The following is an 18,115-nucleotide window of genomic DNA, read 5'->3' as shown; positions in this document are numbered from 1 at the left end:
TCAAATATTTCAGAACAGAAGTGTGGCTGATGTCATTATTAACAGCCACTGCTCGCGAGGTATTATGCGGATTTTCTTGTAGCTGCAATAAAACGTTTAATTGCACTTCTTCGTGTACTTTAGACTGGTGCTGTAAATTGTCTCTAACATGTCCCAGTTCAGAAAACTTATTTAAAATTTTAGAAACTGTGGAGTGCACTAAAGGACCATTATCTGGATGTTTATTGTTAAATAAAATACCTACTTTTTGGTGTGTACGTTGTCTATTTCCACATCCTTTCATAATCAGAATTTCGATTCTCTGTTTTTCTGTCAAATGCAGTGATCAAAATGCTGCAAATTTTGCAATAAATCAGAAACAACGAAGAACACTAGTTGACATAAACAGAAACTGAACAAAAATAAATAATAAAAAAAAGACATGCGGGTTCGCGCTTAAATAATTCCATCGTTTAATTGATCAGAAATTTTTTAGGACACACGGTAAATTAACAACGTCATCAATGTTCAACCGTAAATTTCTCGAGACCTGTTGCGTTTAGCTATAGGACATGGTACATGGAACACACTTAGAATTTTGCGTAGAATTCAAAAACGAAATAAAAAATAGGTGTTTCCATTTGAAAAAATAAAGTTGGTGGTCGTACCTGATTGTTGGACTACCCTGTATACATGAATATATCATTAAAAAAACCGCAAGAAAAAATAAAAATCGACATGTCCGAAGATTTAGGTTGCATATGTTAGGCATCTTAGTTATATGGACTGTTCCATTTAAAATTTCCACATTGTATATACTATACAGAGTGTTAAAATTAGAAAATGGTTCGCCGTCAACAACTTCATCAACATGTTATCAATTCTGCCATAAACGATAATAGTTTATTTTAATCAGTGTATGTGTTTTTGCGTTGAGAAATACCAACCGCCTACCACCTATTTCGATAAAATTCTGCTAAGACGTACCCGTACGCACGTCACTGGTAAAACTAAAATGATTGGTTATACATGAAAAAAATCGTCATAGTTAACTGTTAAAAAGTGCAAAATGTCATCTAAATATCTTAATTGTTTTTGGAGGTATTAATAAATTTGAAATTTTTAAATGAATCTTTAACACCTTGTATTTTCGTAAGGGGGAATTTCCGGACTACGGTTTCAATAACAAACTAACACTGTTTTCGAAAAAAGAATCCAGTTCTGAAGTTTGGTCCACTAATTATGACTCACCTTGTATAATATCTTGATGTGAATTGACAATTTACAGAGTGATAATTCATTTTGGGGCAAGAGTTTCAGCGGATGCATTTTGTTTAATGGTACGTGGGTACACGGTGGACCAAAAAAATTTCACGTTTAATTTTTGTACAGAGTGTTCAAGCTTTACTTCAAGTATTTCGCAAAGAAACTGTAAATTTCCGAAAAATAAAACATCAAAATGTCTGAGCTGTTGCGAATAAAATTTGATTAAATCAAATCAACTAAACAAATTTTTGATAGTTTTGTTACTTAATTGCCAAAGTAGTGCAATAATGGGAAAAATTAGTGTATTTCGGCGGGCCGCTTGGTCAACGAACGAAATTGGGGAGGCATTTCAGACAGCAATTTTTGGCGAAGCTCTAACTTCAGTTTGAGAGCTTATCTGCCGGTTAGCCGCCCTAGCTGGACATTGAACAACCGGCCTTAAGGCAAGAAAATCAACTCACGAAATTTCAAAACTTTTCAAACTTCGGTCATCAAGATCGCGATGATTTATGGGGCAGAACACCACCTCAAAATAAAGGCACAGGATTGTTGAAGAAAGTCGAGCGAGCTCCGTGTATGTAAAATAGAGAAAATTAGTGAGTTTTCCTTTTATTTGCCAAGCCCTCGCGCTCCCTGGGAAAATGACTTTCTTAGGGGCATTAATCTGCCATCACAATTGACTAACCCCGGACCCGCCAACTACTCCAATTTGGGTGAAACCAACCGTAACCCAGTCGATGGGTCTGAAAAACATTATCCCCTACCAACCCCGACTTATCGGCATAAAAAAGGCAGATGGTAGACGCTTTTAAGTTTCCATAAGTCCAATAATGAAACAGACGCCTTTATCGCGTGTTTTTAGTTGTTCGGGATCAGTCCAAGTGAGTCACTGAACCTACCCTAACATCGGCTTCTCCGTCTCTAATTAAAATGCTTAATGATAATTTATTAATTGCAAAACATGCAGTGCAGGGTGCAGAGTTGCGGCATTAACCGAAACGCTCCGATACGGGACGATCGAGCGTCGCGAGTGGGAGTAAAGTTCTTCCGACGCCAGTGTATGTTGTGACGTCGTGACGCTTCTTCTTTCGGACGGCTAAAGAGTTGCGGCGTCGGCGAGCGTCGAATGTTTTCGCGCGCGTTTCACGCACCTCTCTTTTGATTGATGAATCAAAGGATATTGATGGTAATTTGCCCCGATGGATGTACGGCCCTGATGGATTTATATCCCCAGTTTTCAGTATTTTTCTCATAAGGCACAGTTTGAGGAGACTTTCTTTCAGTTTTCAGCCGCGGTTCGTGAGGGACAGAATGCGGCTCACTTGAGTCGACCAAGTCGCGGATTGTGGTGCATTTGACCAGAGAATAGTGGATTATTCGTGTTCTTGATTGATTGAAGAGACAATGAGGCGTGATCAATTATTGGTGTTACTTAGTGCAGTAATAATTCAAGGTAGGAATCAATTATTTGCGTTTGGTAAAAGCGTGTTTTTGGACCATTTTAATAATTCACTTCGAACAAAAATAGAGCAGCCTTATGGGGCTGTTTGGGGCCGGAGTCTCGGTAGAATTTAAAACGTACATAAATGCCTGGCAAGATGCGGAAAGGCCAAATTTGCTCGGGATTGCGAGGGGTGAAATGAAGTTGGCGACCGCGTTCTGGATGGGCCTAATGTTTTGTCCAGAAATCCGGATTTAGAGCACACGACCGGGAACCTAATCCGATGCTCTGCCTAGGTTTCTAAGACAACTTGATCTGCAGTCGCTTCCCTCAGTTCTAATTGTGATATAATCATTTTCCCTTTTCTGGCTGGTATTTTCGATTTCATAGCCCTCATTTTGGGGGAGTAAATGAAACAATTTAATCACATTTAAAGTAGGTCGAATAAACACCATTTTATGAATAATTAAATAACCCGGACTAACATATAAACAAAATAGTAATTACATGCTAGTTGGGAGAGAACAAATTTATCCAAAATTGCTATGAAATAACAAAAAATAATGAAGTGTGTAAATGCATCCATTCAAAGCCACAAATGAATGCCCTGTGTAATTGTTCCCGTAGCTACATATTCCATTAATGTTGCTTTCACCACAGAACCACATAATAACACAATAAGAGTCAAGCGATGGTCCTTGGAAAAAATTCCAAGACCTCCCCCCCTCAGATCTCCTCTTCCTAAACCTCCCCTTCTAAAGCTTCTCCTTCCAAGACCTCCGTCGTCATAAGCTTTCCTTTCAAGGTCCCCCTTCAAAGACCTCCCTCTCCAAGGCCTTTTCATCCAAGACTTCCCCTTCCAGGATCTCCAAAACATTAGCGAAATTCCGCAATAATCCTTGGGTAATATCATCTTGCAAATTTGTGGCGGAGCGCCTATGTCGATAAACATGCCGCTATATCAGCCTATGAAATCGATCTCAGCCGGTTATCGGTGTCGACAAAAAGGCATATCACTGTCTGAAACATTTAAAACGACTTGGTCTAACCTGGATTAACCCAGGGGAACTCAGCCAGTAAAAGACATATATGCGGATCTGATTCCCTTATGTATTTCCTTCATCAAAGTCGCAGAGGTAGTTACTCTTATTTTTAGTTCTAAACGATTTCATTGGAGAACAGATCTTTATCTGGCTCAAGATTCTATGGGACTTTAAAGTTCCTTTATGTTAAGTTCGGGTTAGTTCAGGCTCATTTGTTTAAGTTTAGCGAGTCTCCTTTTCCACCTTTGATCCTTCAAACTCAACACAGTTAAAGAGTTCCCTAAACAGCATGCTCTAAATTCGGCTCTAAAACTTCCTAATCACATGTGAGATATATAATTTTCTAGCTATTCCATGGGAGGTCTCACGCAGTAGTTTGCGTATGTAATGCTAATGGGTTAGAAAGTGTGTTTATCTACACTCAGCTGGACTCTGAATCATCTCCCGAAACCTTTAAGACACTTTCTTTATCTCCTTGTTTCATATTTTTGCTCCGAAATGAAAGGGAGAAATGAAGAAAAATCTCATATGATTCCACGGAAGTTTAATCAAGATCAGGCTCATTGAGCTGAGCTCAGTTTTTTCTTCTAAATTTTGATTCATCAAGATTCCAAGTCCATTTCCTTCGTCGAATTTCCGAATTTTCCTGGATATTTCAGTTATGAAACCTTCTTTTCGAACAAGAAATCAAAAATAAATTAAATGTGATAGGGGCTCTACTGACTCTTGTTCGGACTCTGGGTTTGGGAGGAACATGGAATAGTTCACGGAATTCAAGTTAATTCGCTTACATACATGTTATTTTTCATATTTGATTTATGAATCCCTCAAAGGGTTTTGAGAAAGATTCTCAATATGTACATAAATGTTTTTTTCAGCATGATTGATTGAGGGTTGTGTCCCGTTTCTGTTCGTTTTCAGATTCTGCATGTTTCTCTTTGTTTTTGTAGGGTGTGTGTCAGTATTAATTAGTCCCTTAAAACCTTGATTAGTACTCAAAAAACTTTCCGGCCTACAGGGGGTGTCAAAAAATATTTAAATCCGGTGAAATTGAGTTATAAATTTTTAGTGGGTAGCAGTTTAATACAAACCAGAATTGAATAGTCCAATTAGTGCGCACTGAATGATTCTGAACTGCCCTTAAGCTCTTTGAGATTTTTTAACTCGTTGTACGTTGGTAATTTCAATTCTTCTCAAGTACACAAGTAAATTGCATTGTTCACCTCTCACACAAAAACTTGGTTAACTAATTTTTTATTTTTAGCAAGTACATATATTCATAAACAAATTAAAATTAATTGTGTTTGTTTGATAATAGTTCAAAGATCACAAACGTATTGTTAGGGCTAGCGGGCGGTTTTCGCGCGTAAAAATAAAGGAGAAAAACGGGACTTATTTTATATTTATATATTTTATGTACGTCGAATATCCTGGTATGTTTGCTTATGTTAACGTGCCTATGTTTGTAAGAAAATTGTGGATCTTCTAACAAAGGAAAACAGTAACAGTGGTTAATAAAAGACGTTCCTTGACAAAAGGGTTTAACAATGTTTACCAACGAAGAATATGCTGATAGAGTCTTTATTTATGGCTTTGCTAACGGTAATGCGTTTGAAGCTGTTAGAGAATATGAACGTCGTTTTCCAGAATTGCACATTGCCGATAACAGAACATTTGTCAGAGTTTTCCTCGCCGAGCAGTTGGTGCCCGAGATCTTATTGAAAATGAGAATCTTGAGAAAACTATCAGAGTTTTCGAAGAAGACCCTTCAAATAGCCCATGTAGGTCAAATGGTCAAAATCCTTTCCATGAACAAAAATTTCAAGATTTATTAAAGGGCGATAAGAGCGTACGCGTCAATTTCTGTCAGTAGTATTTAGGGTTGGGCTTTATTGACTTTTAGATGGCCTCCGCAGGGTGCATACCTAACACCTTGGAATTTTTATGTTCGATTGATTTAATTGAATTGATAATGAAAATACCACAACCTTGTCAAACTAATTCTTATCTATTAATGTGATATTTGATTGATTTGATTATTTTATTGATTGATGAACTAAATACTTTTCAAACCGTTAAGAATCGTATTCTTCCTTTATGATTCTTTTGGTTCAAAATGAACTTGTTGTATTTTCGCCTCCTAAAGTATTTTCCTCTCGTTATGGAACCCCCTGTATAAAGTCACTAATTTTAGCATAAGAGTCTGCTATATGGAAATAAGGAGATCTACAGAAGATTGAATTGTAAATATTCGGACTATTACTATTTCCCTTGGTCAAAATAAAAGAGAAATGTTTGGCAGCAAAAGCATACGCATTCATGATATTCCTTTCAGATTCAGACAGACTCTAGGATGAAGCCATTTTAATGAAATTCTTCTTACCTCTTTTAATTCTAAAAGGGCCCTCCTGGTATTTTTCCTCGAGGGCCCCTAAGCTTACAAAAACAACCTCCTCCTTCGCTTCATTTCTAAGCGAAATCCGATTGCCGAAACGGCTGTGAAACTCTATGTATAGCTAATACGGCCTTTATGTTTTACTTGTGAATATTAATGTCCCAACTTACCGACAACTCTGTAGCCAAATCTGTATGCGAACATGAAATATGAAACACTCTGTTATGCTACTCTATAAGGCACAAGAAGTGTGTGGAGGACGTGTTAATCTCTTCCGGTTAAACTTCCTTAAAATCACCTTCCACGGGGCATTTTATCTTTTTTGATAATTGTTCTGTACACGAATTTACTTTCAGAAAATTTAATGGGCTTGTTGTGTCGTTGTACAGGTTTACATTATCTTTGCCGGTACGGTTTTAAATGGCAGACAAAGCTCCATATAAAAATAAAAACGTAGAAATGCTTTATAGTTTGAAAGAAAACAATTCAGTTAAAAGCCTTGTTTTCGTTTAGAAACATTCCATCTATGAAGCTTTGCTCGGGAATAAAGTTTTAAAATTAAGGACTCCATTAGATTTATTGTCTGACTTGAAATGAGTGGCTTGGCTCGTCTGGTAAACTATAATCTAATTCCCGAACTATTGATTGTTCCATTAAAAACTGACAATATTTCGTGAAGGACTTTTATTAGCTGTTCCAGGAACGAGGTCAGTCTGCTCCACATCGGCACGAATTTTCAGGAAAACCGCGTTATCGAACACCATCATTTTGCCCCCATTTCTAAGGAAAGTCGCATCAATCTTGTATCAAAACTGGGTACCTACTAAAGGTACAGGGGGCTCATGTAAAACGGTCCACTGTCTTATATCAAAAATCGCAAGGTTTAGAAAAAAGTTTAATATAAAAGTTATTTAGTTTTTAATTTTTTTTTTCAATATTTTCGAAGTTGTACTGGCCCAGAAAACTGGCGTGACAAAAATATATATTTTTTTAATGGAATACCTTATATTTTGTTACGGATGCTAATTCTGGTTGTAACTAAGTATTTTTGTTATTGCAACATATGAAAAATTTCCAGCGGTTTTTGAGTTAATTTAAAATAAAATTGCGGGAAAAATAAGCTTTTTAAAGGTCTCCATAAATGCACATAGTATTAATTGTTTGAAAATTTGTCCAGTTAAAAATAATGGCTTGTTCTACTGGAGTATATCTCACACCTTTGTGAATTTTTCGAAAATTCAAAATATACTCTAGTAGAACGAGCCATTATTTTTAATCGGACAAGTTTTCAAATGATTCAATGAATACTATGTGCATTTATTAAACATTTCCAAAAACTTATTTTTTCTTCGATCTTTACCTAAATTGAATTAAGTCTAAAACTGCTAGGAATTTTTCATATTTTCCAATATCAAAAAATATATATAGTTACAAGCAGAATTAGTATCTGTCACAAAATATAGGCTATTCCATTTAAAAAAATGTATTTTTGTCACGACTGTTGTCTAGACCACTGTCTAACTTCGAAAATATCGAAAAATAAAAATTCATAAAAAAACTGAGTAACTTTTACATTAAACTTTTTTCTTAAACTTTACGGTTTTTGAGGTAAGATAGTGGACCGTCTTACGTGGACCACCCTGTGCCTAGAAAGCAGTGTTATCAGTCAAACCAATACCCTCCGTAAAGCGCCTTACGCCCACATATATTTTTTCACCTGCCACTGCACGTGCCCCTTATATAGGGATTCATTTATCGGACACGGGGCATTGAGCCTGTCCGGCCTGAATTCGACTGTACAGCTGCTCAAGTGTTTATTTAGTCGCGTCAGAGTTCTTTCCATATCAGGTCAGGATCTCTCCAACGCCTCTCGGAATGGCAGTTGCTATATAGGACAACACAAAACTATAGAACGAGCCAATTGGGAGGACATTCAAGTTTTAGGGGCACACGCCCTGAAAGCTTCGCGTTGCAGTCATATCAGGGCTTCCTTGCTGTTAGTCACGTATGATGGTGTATGGTTTCCCATGCGGGGAGGATGAGGGGGGGGGGGGGGGGGGGTGAAAACGCCCTCTGCGAGTAAAGGGAAAGAAACTCAAAATCCCCTTTCTGATGAAATGTATATCAATAGTGGGAACTAAATGGAAAAATAGAAACGAGAAGATTTGAGGTTTACCAACGATCCGAAAACGCCAACCCTTGCGTAAACCTCCTTTCGGTTTCCCTATGATAAGTTTACATCTTGTATTACCAGTTGTTGGTTTTCAATTTTAAACTGGATCGAAAACACAAAGGAGACAAAAGGATTTCGGAGAGATATTGTTTTTATTGATGGAAACAGTTGCCAGGAAAAGTATTAGGAGGTGATGTGTGTTTTCCGAGAGGGAATAAAAGAGCACTTTTTTGTAAATGGATATTTTATAAAGGCTCCATCGGCAGGAGTGGAAGAAGTGTTTGAGGCTCTTTTCGGATTAACCGCGGGGACACAGGAACTTAAGAAGCTGCCAGTGATTATAAACTGCTACCCTCGCAGTCATCGAGTTTCCCCCCGATATTTTACCCCTTGTTCACGGTTCGAGTTACCAGAGATAATGACACAAGTTTTTCACGGAGTTCGCACGAGGGCATTAGCATTAAAATATTCATTATGGCATAATGGGAAAAATGTCAATTCGGGTTTAGCCGTGTTAACTGTCGGCGGTGAAGTGCATTAAAATGCACCCTTAAATCATTAAAAACCGGCGACATTTACTTATTTGTTTTAATGGGCAGGGTGGTCTGTTCGAGGGGAAACTTTAGGCGTAAAATAAATATTTTGGCATGCGGCTTTTTACAACCCTCGTCGCCTTTATATGTTGTGCAAATTGTCAAAATACGTTGGATGGGGAATTTATTTCCTTAAAAGGGAGGGTCTTTGAGCCCTTAAGAAACTTGGAGATATTTGAAAAATTCCAAAATTCCACCAAATCGTCTCCAAAAAATGTCCAAAAATTTCTGGAAAATTTGCCATATTGAAAATTCTTTGCTACTGACAAGACCTCTAACCTCAAATTAAAGGAAATTGCGTCCTCTTGAGGATAAGAAGATTCTTAGAAATACCTAGAAAATCCTCTAAAACTGCCTAAAAAAAGAGTCAGTCTTCTTATTGGTGCTTCTTCGTACGTTGTGAGGATTCAAATTAGAGCAAATTTAACTATCTCCAGGACAAGTCTGGCATCATAAAAATTCAACCCGCATTCTGGACACAGCAGCTGTCTCAGACACAGGAGCAAAATTTCAAGAAATCTCACTCCCTCAACAATAAGAACATCTCATAAATAAATATAAAATTTATGCCCTTCAGTAACTTCTTCGTAAGGGGAATTTTATCGTGTATGGGATAGGAATAGTTCCAGAAGCTTCTAGAAAATTCTTTTAATTTTACATATTATTTTTAATTAAATCCTGTTGAGAAGGGCAGGTGTAAATGCTCTTAAGCGAAGGTTTCAGTATGGTTATTTTGAGCACGTTAGTTCAGTCTGAAAATTCGTTTAAGATTCTAAAAAGGTCTCGAAAACTGGAAAACTTTCCATTGTGTTCCGGCCTTGTTAACTACAAGACTTTTAGAGTATGGTGTCATTGAAATGGGTCAATTTTAAGACGTTACTTGCACATACATGCAGACAACAATCCTCTCTTGGTTACATTTCTCCTTGCATATACAGAAGATCGTTGGTAAGTGGTCAGAAGTGGAAGATGATGTACATGACAAAATGTAGCGGTTGTAAAAAGTATTGCAGCACTTTTATAACTTTCAAAAACTGAATATATTTTTTTAAATGCTTAAACACATATAATTTTATTTAAAAAAGGCATTTAATGTATTATTTTTGATGTTAAAACTTTTCATCCCTATCCAACTATCCCTACTAACTTTTTATTTTCAGATGAAAAAATACTCATTGTAGTATATCAAATGAAAAATAATTCAATAAGGGATACAACGGTATCCTCAGAATTAAAATTGGATCAACAGTTTCCTTAAAAATAAAATTATTAAATACAAAATAAAGTAACTCACTATTACATCAAATAAAATTGAAGTTTTTACAATAAATGCTCAAATTGGGTTTCAGTAACAATTTGGCAATGACTCAGTTATTCTTCGAGTTCTTTTATGCAATTATCCAGTGTTGCTTTTGTTATTAATTCTAATTCCGTTCGACTTCTAAGACGTAAATCATCTAATTTCTTTTATCTATTTTTATAAAAGAAATTTTTTAAGTGACCACACAAAAAAAATCTAGGGGCTCAAGATCTGGAGATCGTGGCGGCCATTTTATTGCGCCTCTTTTACCGATCCATCTTCTAGAGAGAATCTCATCAAGATATTCTCTTATAGCCATAGCGTAATGTGATGATGTACCATGTTGTTGGAACCAAATATTTTTCGCTACTTGCTCCCCATTTTCTCCAAGAAAATTGCGGCGATTGATGGAACTATTTCGTTTTGCAATAAGTGCAAGTATGATGGATTGTTTAAGTTCCCCTCTATGAAAAATTGACAGATGAACTGGTAGACGATTACACCCATCCATACATTGAATTTTTGCAGATGTTGTGAATGCAGAGTCTGCATCCAATGAAAATTGTCTGTAGACCGGTAGCGACAATATGGTAATGAATAGATTCATTTAAACAAAACGTTGCATTATCAGAAAATAAAATTCTAGAAAAAATCTATTGTCCTTGTTGAGGTATTTTGAGTCTCCGTAGAGAACAAGAAATATACACTTCTACAGAGTAGTGAGAATTTTATTGAGTAGGTCCTTATGATACGAGTGAAAAAAATGAACTGACTCAAAAACAAAAAACCAGGCCGATGCAATTGACCTACCAACTAAGTTTCTTAAAATTAGACAAAAAAACACATGTGCAAGCAACAAGAAAGAACTTTCATTAAGGACTACCTCAGTCTGACATCATAAATAAAGGATTGCCAGATGAGTTCGCGTATGGCCCTTCTTAGAAAGAACCCAGAAAATCTCTAAATTCTTGCAACATGAACAAAAGGCAAGTAGAAACAAAACATTTAAAGTACAAGCAGTGTCGCATCATAATTTCAACAGTCCTGAACACCTTTTTATTGCATCAATTCACAAAATTCCATCCTGCGATCAAAATCTTGAGGCCTCAACTCTTGAGTAAGAGAAATTTTGTATTGACGAAATCTTTCTCGTTTTGAAAGATTACTTACTGATTTTGCAGATACATCAAATTCATCTGCAAGTTTGCTAGTAGACTGTATGGGGGTTTCACCGATAGATAAAAGAATGTCTAGTGCTTTAATGCCACCAGTTGTTGTTCGAGGTCTTCTACACTTTGGAGCTTTCACACTTTCAATTTGTTAAAGTTTTTTATTCATCCGACAAACTACACTTCAATCAATAGGTCGGTTTGGACATTTCTTATTAAATATGAGACGCATCTCTTCGTAATTTTTTTTGCGATCTCCATACCCCAAAAAGATTAAAATTACTTTTCAGATAAACGATCCATTTTTTTGATATTCTACCTGTGGTAAATGCTTAGCAATTGAATTCAACTACTAATGAATTCTATGAAAACCAAAATATTTTGTATCTAAAAAATTATTTACATTGAAGACGATTAGGAATCTGTACGTCTTGTTGTCATTTTTTCACTGTTTTTTAAAGTGAAATAAGTGTGGATTATTTACCTAGAAAGCAAAGATTAAAACTTTTAATCCTATTAGGATATGAACTTTGTTGTATTTTTTTAAGGAAACTGTAGATCCAATTTTTGTTCTGACTATACCTCTGTTCCCTTATTGAATTACCTTTCATTTGATATGCTATAAGAAGAACCTTTCCGTTTGAAAATAAAAAATTAGTGAGATAGAAATGAATACGAGTGAAAAACTTGAAAATTGGAAATAATGCATTAAATGCCTTGTTTTTAAATAAAATTACACGTGCTTAAGCATTTTTTTTTAAATTACGGATTAAGGTAGGTTCCAAACGTGTTGCAATACTTTTTACGAGCGTTGTATATAGCAAAAGAGTTAATTTCTGTTTTTTCCTTTTTGGGTCATCACTCAGTGTATTTACAAGTATTGTTCAATAGTCAACCCTCAAATACTTGATTACAGAGTTTATCTCGCTTCAAAAATAGAAATATTAGGAAAGAGCTAAATTCTCATGATCCCATGCTGTCCTGACCTTATGATCTCATGAGCCAATCAGAAGATACCATCATGGGTGAATATCTCCGGATTTTCATTTCAAGCAGAATTTGAATAAGGAAAGTATAGTTCCTTTCTACCTGCTTGGGAACAGTTTCCTTCAATAATATTTAAATTTTAACACAAGGCTCTATGTTAATGGATTTTGATATAACTCCCAAGTTGCTTATAATTTCGAAGCCCCTCCACTTACTGATGTTGTTTCAAAGTGTAAACACGCTAATTAGTTTACCACAAGTACGGGATTTGGAACATTGAAATTTAGATGTTCTATACGATAAGATTGAGGGATTGGGTTCGGGCCATTGTCAAACTGGGCCAAGAAATTGGGCATATGAGGCACCGCTGAGAATCGATAATTAAAAAATTAAAATTTCGTATCTCATAAGCTGAAGGAGGCGGACGAATTTTTTTTTTCTGTAAGCCCGATTCGGGCGGTGTTTTCGGTAACAAAAGTCTTTGCCAGGGCTGAAATATTACATCCGAAAGTTATTCACTACTTGATACATAAAGCTGAATCCGTGGGCCGCATAAAACGCCGCTCAAAGGGAATTACTGAATGCGATTTACTTATTTAGATTAAGTCTGCTACTTTAACAACCTTTCAACTTTTTCATTCGAAACTCGACCCAAAATGGGACGAGTCGAGCTAGAGCTATTCACACACCCGCCCTTGTATTCATTAGTCGACAATAATTTGTCACTTTCTGCCGACATGGTTTGAAAAAATTTCCTAGTTTCCTTGACACGCCATAATATTTCCTTAATTTGAATTGGGGTAATTTATCCAGAATGATTTACTGCTATTTTTATTTATGAACCCGTGTTATATGCCGTTTAACTTCTTTTGATAAATGTAGAATTTTTTGACGTGAACTTTGGCCCGGCAAGGATCACGGATTTGTTGGACTATTATTAGGCAGTAAGTGTTGTTTCCTTTGAAAGCTTATTCCCTTGTGTGACTACTGAATATTTGGATTTTAATCATGGCGGTATTGATGCCGAAAAAAAGTCGAGTTTTTTCAAGGCTTAATGTGGCTCATCTGGCTTCTGGATGACTGAAATAGAGCCGTGGAGATGTGTGTGTTTTTCATGCACACCAGGCCTACGCAAAGCAATTTGTTTGGTAGCAAATTTCCTGTTGGGCTTGCCTTCGTAAATTTATGGTTGATGTAAGTTAGTAACGCAGTTACTTTCCGGAGCAGAGAAATTTTCCAAAATAGTCTCAAAAAGTAGTTTTTTTCAAAGTAGTTTCTTCAAATTACACTAAGTACTGCCCTGTCTTTTCATAAATCTCTGAGGAGATTTCAGAACAGGACTCATTAACGATAATCCCAAAAATGAATCGGTGACGTAGCTGGTTTCTAAAGACTAGTTAACGGGCTTTAAATAAATATTCAAATGAAGATTATTGTTAAAACCTTCTTTTCCATTCACCTTAAGCCCTTCCCGGAATCAGCCCTCAAATTTCTAGGTTAATACAGGATATTTTGGGCCTCGTTAGGGACATAATTGAAATATGTATCGGTGGCGTTTTTAAAGCAGTTCTGACTTCGGAAATCCTGGTCTGACCGCAGATACATAAATTTCAGATTCGTCGGAACTTATGGTAATCTTTTTGGATTCTCCTGAACCTTCAAAAGTGGCCCTTTCTCTAGGTTTAACCATCAGTCCAGGGTTCTTTCTGAGTGCCCAACTTAAAGATTTTTTTTTTACTTTGTAGAGGTTTTTTGAATCTTGGAGGAGGTTTCTAAAGTTCTAGTGATCTTCAAAATAGTTATATTTATCGGTTATTTTTGAGGAAAAACTTCTTATTTTGAGAAGTTTATGGTGAATTGACAGTCTGAGGATTTTCGAAAAATTAAAATTTTTGGAAAATTAGAAACTGATAGCGGACACTTTGACTTTAAGTTGGGTCAAAATTTTGATTTAGCCCTTGACTCCCTTTTTCCTTAGGTCAAATCTCAAGCCAAGAATGCCCAGTTAGACCTTTTTATTGGGCATAATGGTCAAATGGGCATCAACATTTGGTCAGCCATGTTCTTCAGACTATGGATTTGCTCGAAGTGGATTAGGGATCCCAAGGGCATCTTTCAAGAAATAAAGAAATTCGTAGTGATATTTTTATGGCCTTTTCATTAACCTTCTGAGAGATTACCGAGCGTTCGCAAATGTTAACTAATGAAAGAACGTGGTAATTAATGCAGGGATTTTTAACAGTTCCCCCTAGAGATTTTTCCTAAATTTCCAGAATCGGAAAGTTGGCGAAGTCTTCCTCTCGGAGCAGTTGCACATGCTTTTACTACTTCCTCGTCTAAATTCTCTCCCCTATGAATTCATGACCTGCGGTTTTTAAATTAAAACGTTAACAGCAAACAAATGCAGACACACGGAACAAATCGTAAGGGGTATATCGAATCGAGGTAATAAACTTTGTGTCAATAAATTGACTGAACAAGCAGTCAAGTAACCATATAAATTAAACAGGCAATTGTGCAAGCAATTTGATCTATAAAAGAGACTTTGACCTGGCTGTGACCATCTGCCAAAGGAAGATAACTTGGAAATTGATAATTTTCGTTGTGGCACAAATTCAACTGGGGCGATAAGACAGTATTTGCAGATGGATTTACAGAAATATGTTTTAATTGTGTATGTTTGTGACCAGATAATAATTATGTGATCGACAGGCTTTTAGCGTGGCCTAATAACCATTGAACCGCATATTTTCCTTGCATTTAGCTTTCCGGGCTCGACTCTTCGAGATAACGTGTAGTAGATTACGTCATGAATAAATCCAATACTGTCGAAAATCCCTTTGTGGTTTGTATATCTTCAATCTCGTTTAAAATTGAAAAACAACCATGGAAGCCGTGTAATAAGCGATCCGATCAAATGTGAAGGGCAATATGAGGGCTTCTTTGTAAGCCAATATAAGAGTTTTTACGAGGTATAATAAGCGTTCTCTTTGTTTTCGTTAGCTCTAAGATTTAATAACTGCCGCACGTCCGTAAAATTTAGAATCTAATTTTACAGTCGAGACGTTAACCCATTTCAGATACTAAAACGTGTAATAGTTATTACTAAGGAATGTTTCTTAATGAACGAAAATATATTTCCAAGACGGGCCTTTAGAAACTGAAATTAACGTGTATCTTCAGAAATCCTTTTTCGATAATAAAGCGTGTCACTCCTCGTTGACACGTCTCTAATGGAAAACTGAATCCAGGTTAGTTAGATCGCATTTTAAGCTATTTAGCTCTCGCTTCCATTCTTCCATATCGGGACAGATCTGACGTTTCCAACATTATTCAATTTTTTCCCGCCTCGAATGATGTCCTGAAAAAGATTTAATTAAACAGCAATTACACTGTTGCGCTGCCCCGATGACCCTAATTTATTTATATCGTCTGCACTGCAGCAGCTTCGTCATGGGTTTAATTGCTTCGCCAAAAATGATTGGCCGTCCCTACAATATATTGGGCAAGTTTAAGCAGGGAGGTGCAGACATATGCCCTCCGAATTTAAAAAATTGCAAGGTATTTCCCAGTTCGAATTTCCCGAGGAGCGTGAAATATCTGATTGTCGGGATTTTCGGCAAATACGAACGACAGCTCTTAGTTTCCTACCCCTAATTTTTATCGGTTTGGTTTCCAATTTCACCAAACAGTGTACAGATATCGCACATACGTCAAGGGAAATGTAAACAACCGCAGAATCAACCCGAGTGAAGGGAGAAATAATCGGTTTTGGATGCCAAAGCAAACGATGTCGGCCATGAGACAGGGATGGTTTCAGTCGGTTAAAATTCGATTTAAATTACCTAGTTTATTAGTTTCCATCTTTGGACCGTGGAGATTAATTAGGATTTGTTACACAACCACAAAATTACAGCCCCATTACGCTACTTCCGGTGCGAAGTCAAGGTTTTGAACACATAATAAAAAACAAGCTTCAGGAGTGGATCAGGAAACATGTAGCAATTTGGCTTTAAACCGGAACACTCGACTAGTCGCCCACTCTTTGTTTTGAGGAACAACATGGAAACAGCACATCTTAGCGATAGTAGATCAGCAAGTCTGTTTACGGACATTAATAGGGCATTTGGCTGGATCTGGCACAGCAGTATACTTAACGTATTATACCTCCATCTTGTCATCAACAACCTATTGAACATATTAAACAAGCAACTAAAAGCTCGAGGCGGTGACACTTTTTCTTTCGCTTCTTTTCCTGAACAGGGGGTTCTCTCAGGGATCGCCGCTTCCACCCTTCCTTTAGAATGTATACTGCCACGATGCCGCATGGCTTAAAGGATGAAAAACACGTGGACAAAACTGCCTATATTTGCAATTCCCTGACGATATTGCACTTATTGTATGGAGTTGGTCTGTATATTTAGACAGCGCCTACTATTTTTATTATAGAAAAAAATGAAATAAAAAAGTTGTAGGGTTTATCCTAAATCGCCAGAAAATGTTGCGCAACACAACAGATGAACATTGCAAAGTTAAAGGACACAAAGAGGATAAATTTACAATGGAACGCCTTGTATATTTTATAAAAAAATAATACACCTTTATTTTCTGATTTCAAAAATATATAACATGTTGATATTTCCTTTAGCCGTTTTCGCGATATTTGTATTTAAAAATCGGGATTACATTGTTTTTTTCAAATCGCAGTTGCCATGAATAAACAAATGGATCGAATGTCATTACCAATTATTATTTATTCGGTTGCTGCATTTTCTTCATTTCGTCCATGTAAAATGGAAGAAGGAAAGTTAGGAATAATTCGCCTGTATTACAAAAATAACAATAACGTTGTTCCAGCGCAAGCAGAGTATCAGCGCATTCATGCCCATATGCGAGTTGCTACCAGGCCCACTTTTTACATTTTATGGATGGAATGAAGGAAATGTGACAGCCGAATAAATAATAATTTCTAATGACGTTTGGTCTATTTGTTTATTCATAGCAACTGTGATTTTGAAAAACAATGTAATCCCGATTTTTAAATACAAATATCGCGAAAGCGGCTAAATCAAATGTCAACATGTTATATATTTTTGAAATCAGGCAATAAAAGTCTCTTCAATTTTTATAAAATATACAGGGCGGTCCATTATAAATTTACCGGCTTTGTGTCCGACATTCATTTGTTGTGTTACGTAACATTTTCTGACGATTTAAGATTAACCCTACAACTTTTCTTTTTTTATATAATAAAAGTAGTAGGCTTTGTCTAAATATACGTACCAATCCTGTACAATAAGTGCGGTACCGTCCTGTACATAACAACACAACGTCAACAATGACCTATAACGACTGAGAGGGATAGATACACGCGCTACTGGACAACACAATGACGTGGTGCCGTGAATGGGGAGTAACATCCAAAGATCAACTTTTACTCTTAAATCACCAGATTCAAGCAGACTCCCCGACATTAATAGCAGATGGTCACGTCACTGACCCAAAAAACGACGTTAAATATTTGGATGAAAGGAAACCGGGGAAAAATTGAAATTTTTGAAAACATTTTAACGTTTCTTCAGCTTGTTTGGTAATTTGTATTCTTAAGATCCACAAAAATACCATTCCCCAGGCCGCCCATTCGTAATATAAACTCACCCATACATCCACTCTCCAGATTTTTGTCAGTAGGAAACACGTCTTTACGCATTAGGCTATTTAGGCGTTTTTGCCGAAGGTGACTCTGGAACATCATGAAACAATTACGCA

General features: G+C 36.5%; 1 protein-coding gene across 1 annotated transcript in view; it reads left to right on the top strand.

Moving 5' to 3' along the window:
- Positions 1 to 2,229: 2,229 nt before the first annotated feature.
- Positions 2,230 to 18,115, top strand: part of LOC136413319 (uncharacterized) — a 133,842-nt gene continuing 117,956 nt past the window's right edge. The window contains exon 1 of the mRNA XM_066396818.1: positions 2,230 to 2,698. Within this exon, the coding sequence (XP_066252915.1) occupies positions 2,650 to 2,698 (49 nt within the window). The 5' untranslated portion in view covers positions 2,230 to 2,649. The remainder of the gene's footprint in view (positions 2,699 to 18,115) is intronic.

Source organism: Euwallacea similis, chromosome 13, assembly GCF_039881205.1.
Source record: "Euwallacea similis isolate ESF13 chromosome 13, ESF131.1, whole genome shotgun sequence".
Taxonomy (NCBI): Eukaryota; Metazoa; Arthropoda; class Insecta; order Coleoptera; family Curculionidae; genus Euwallacea; species Euwallacea similis.
This window is presented reverse-complemented; position numbering and strand designations above follow the sequence as displayed.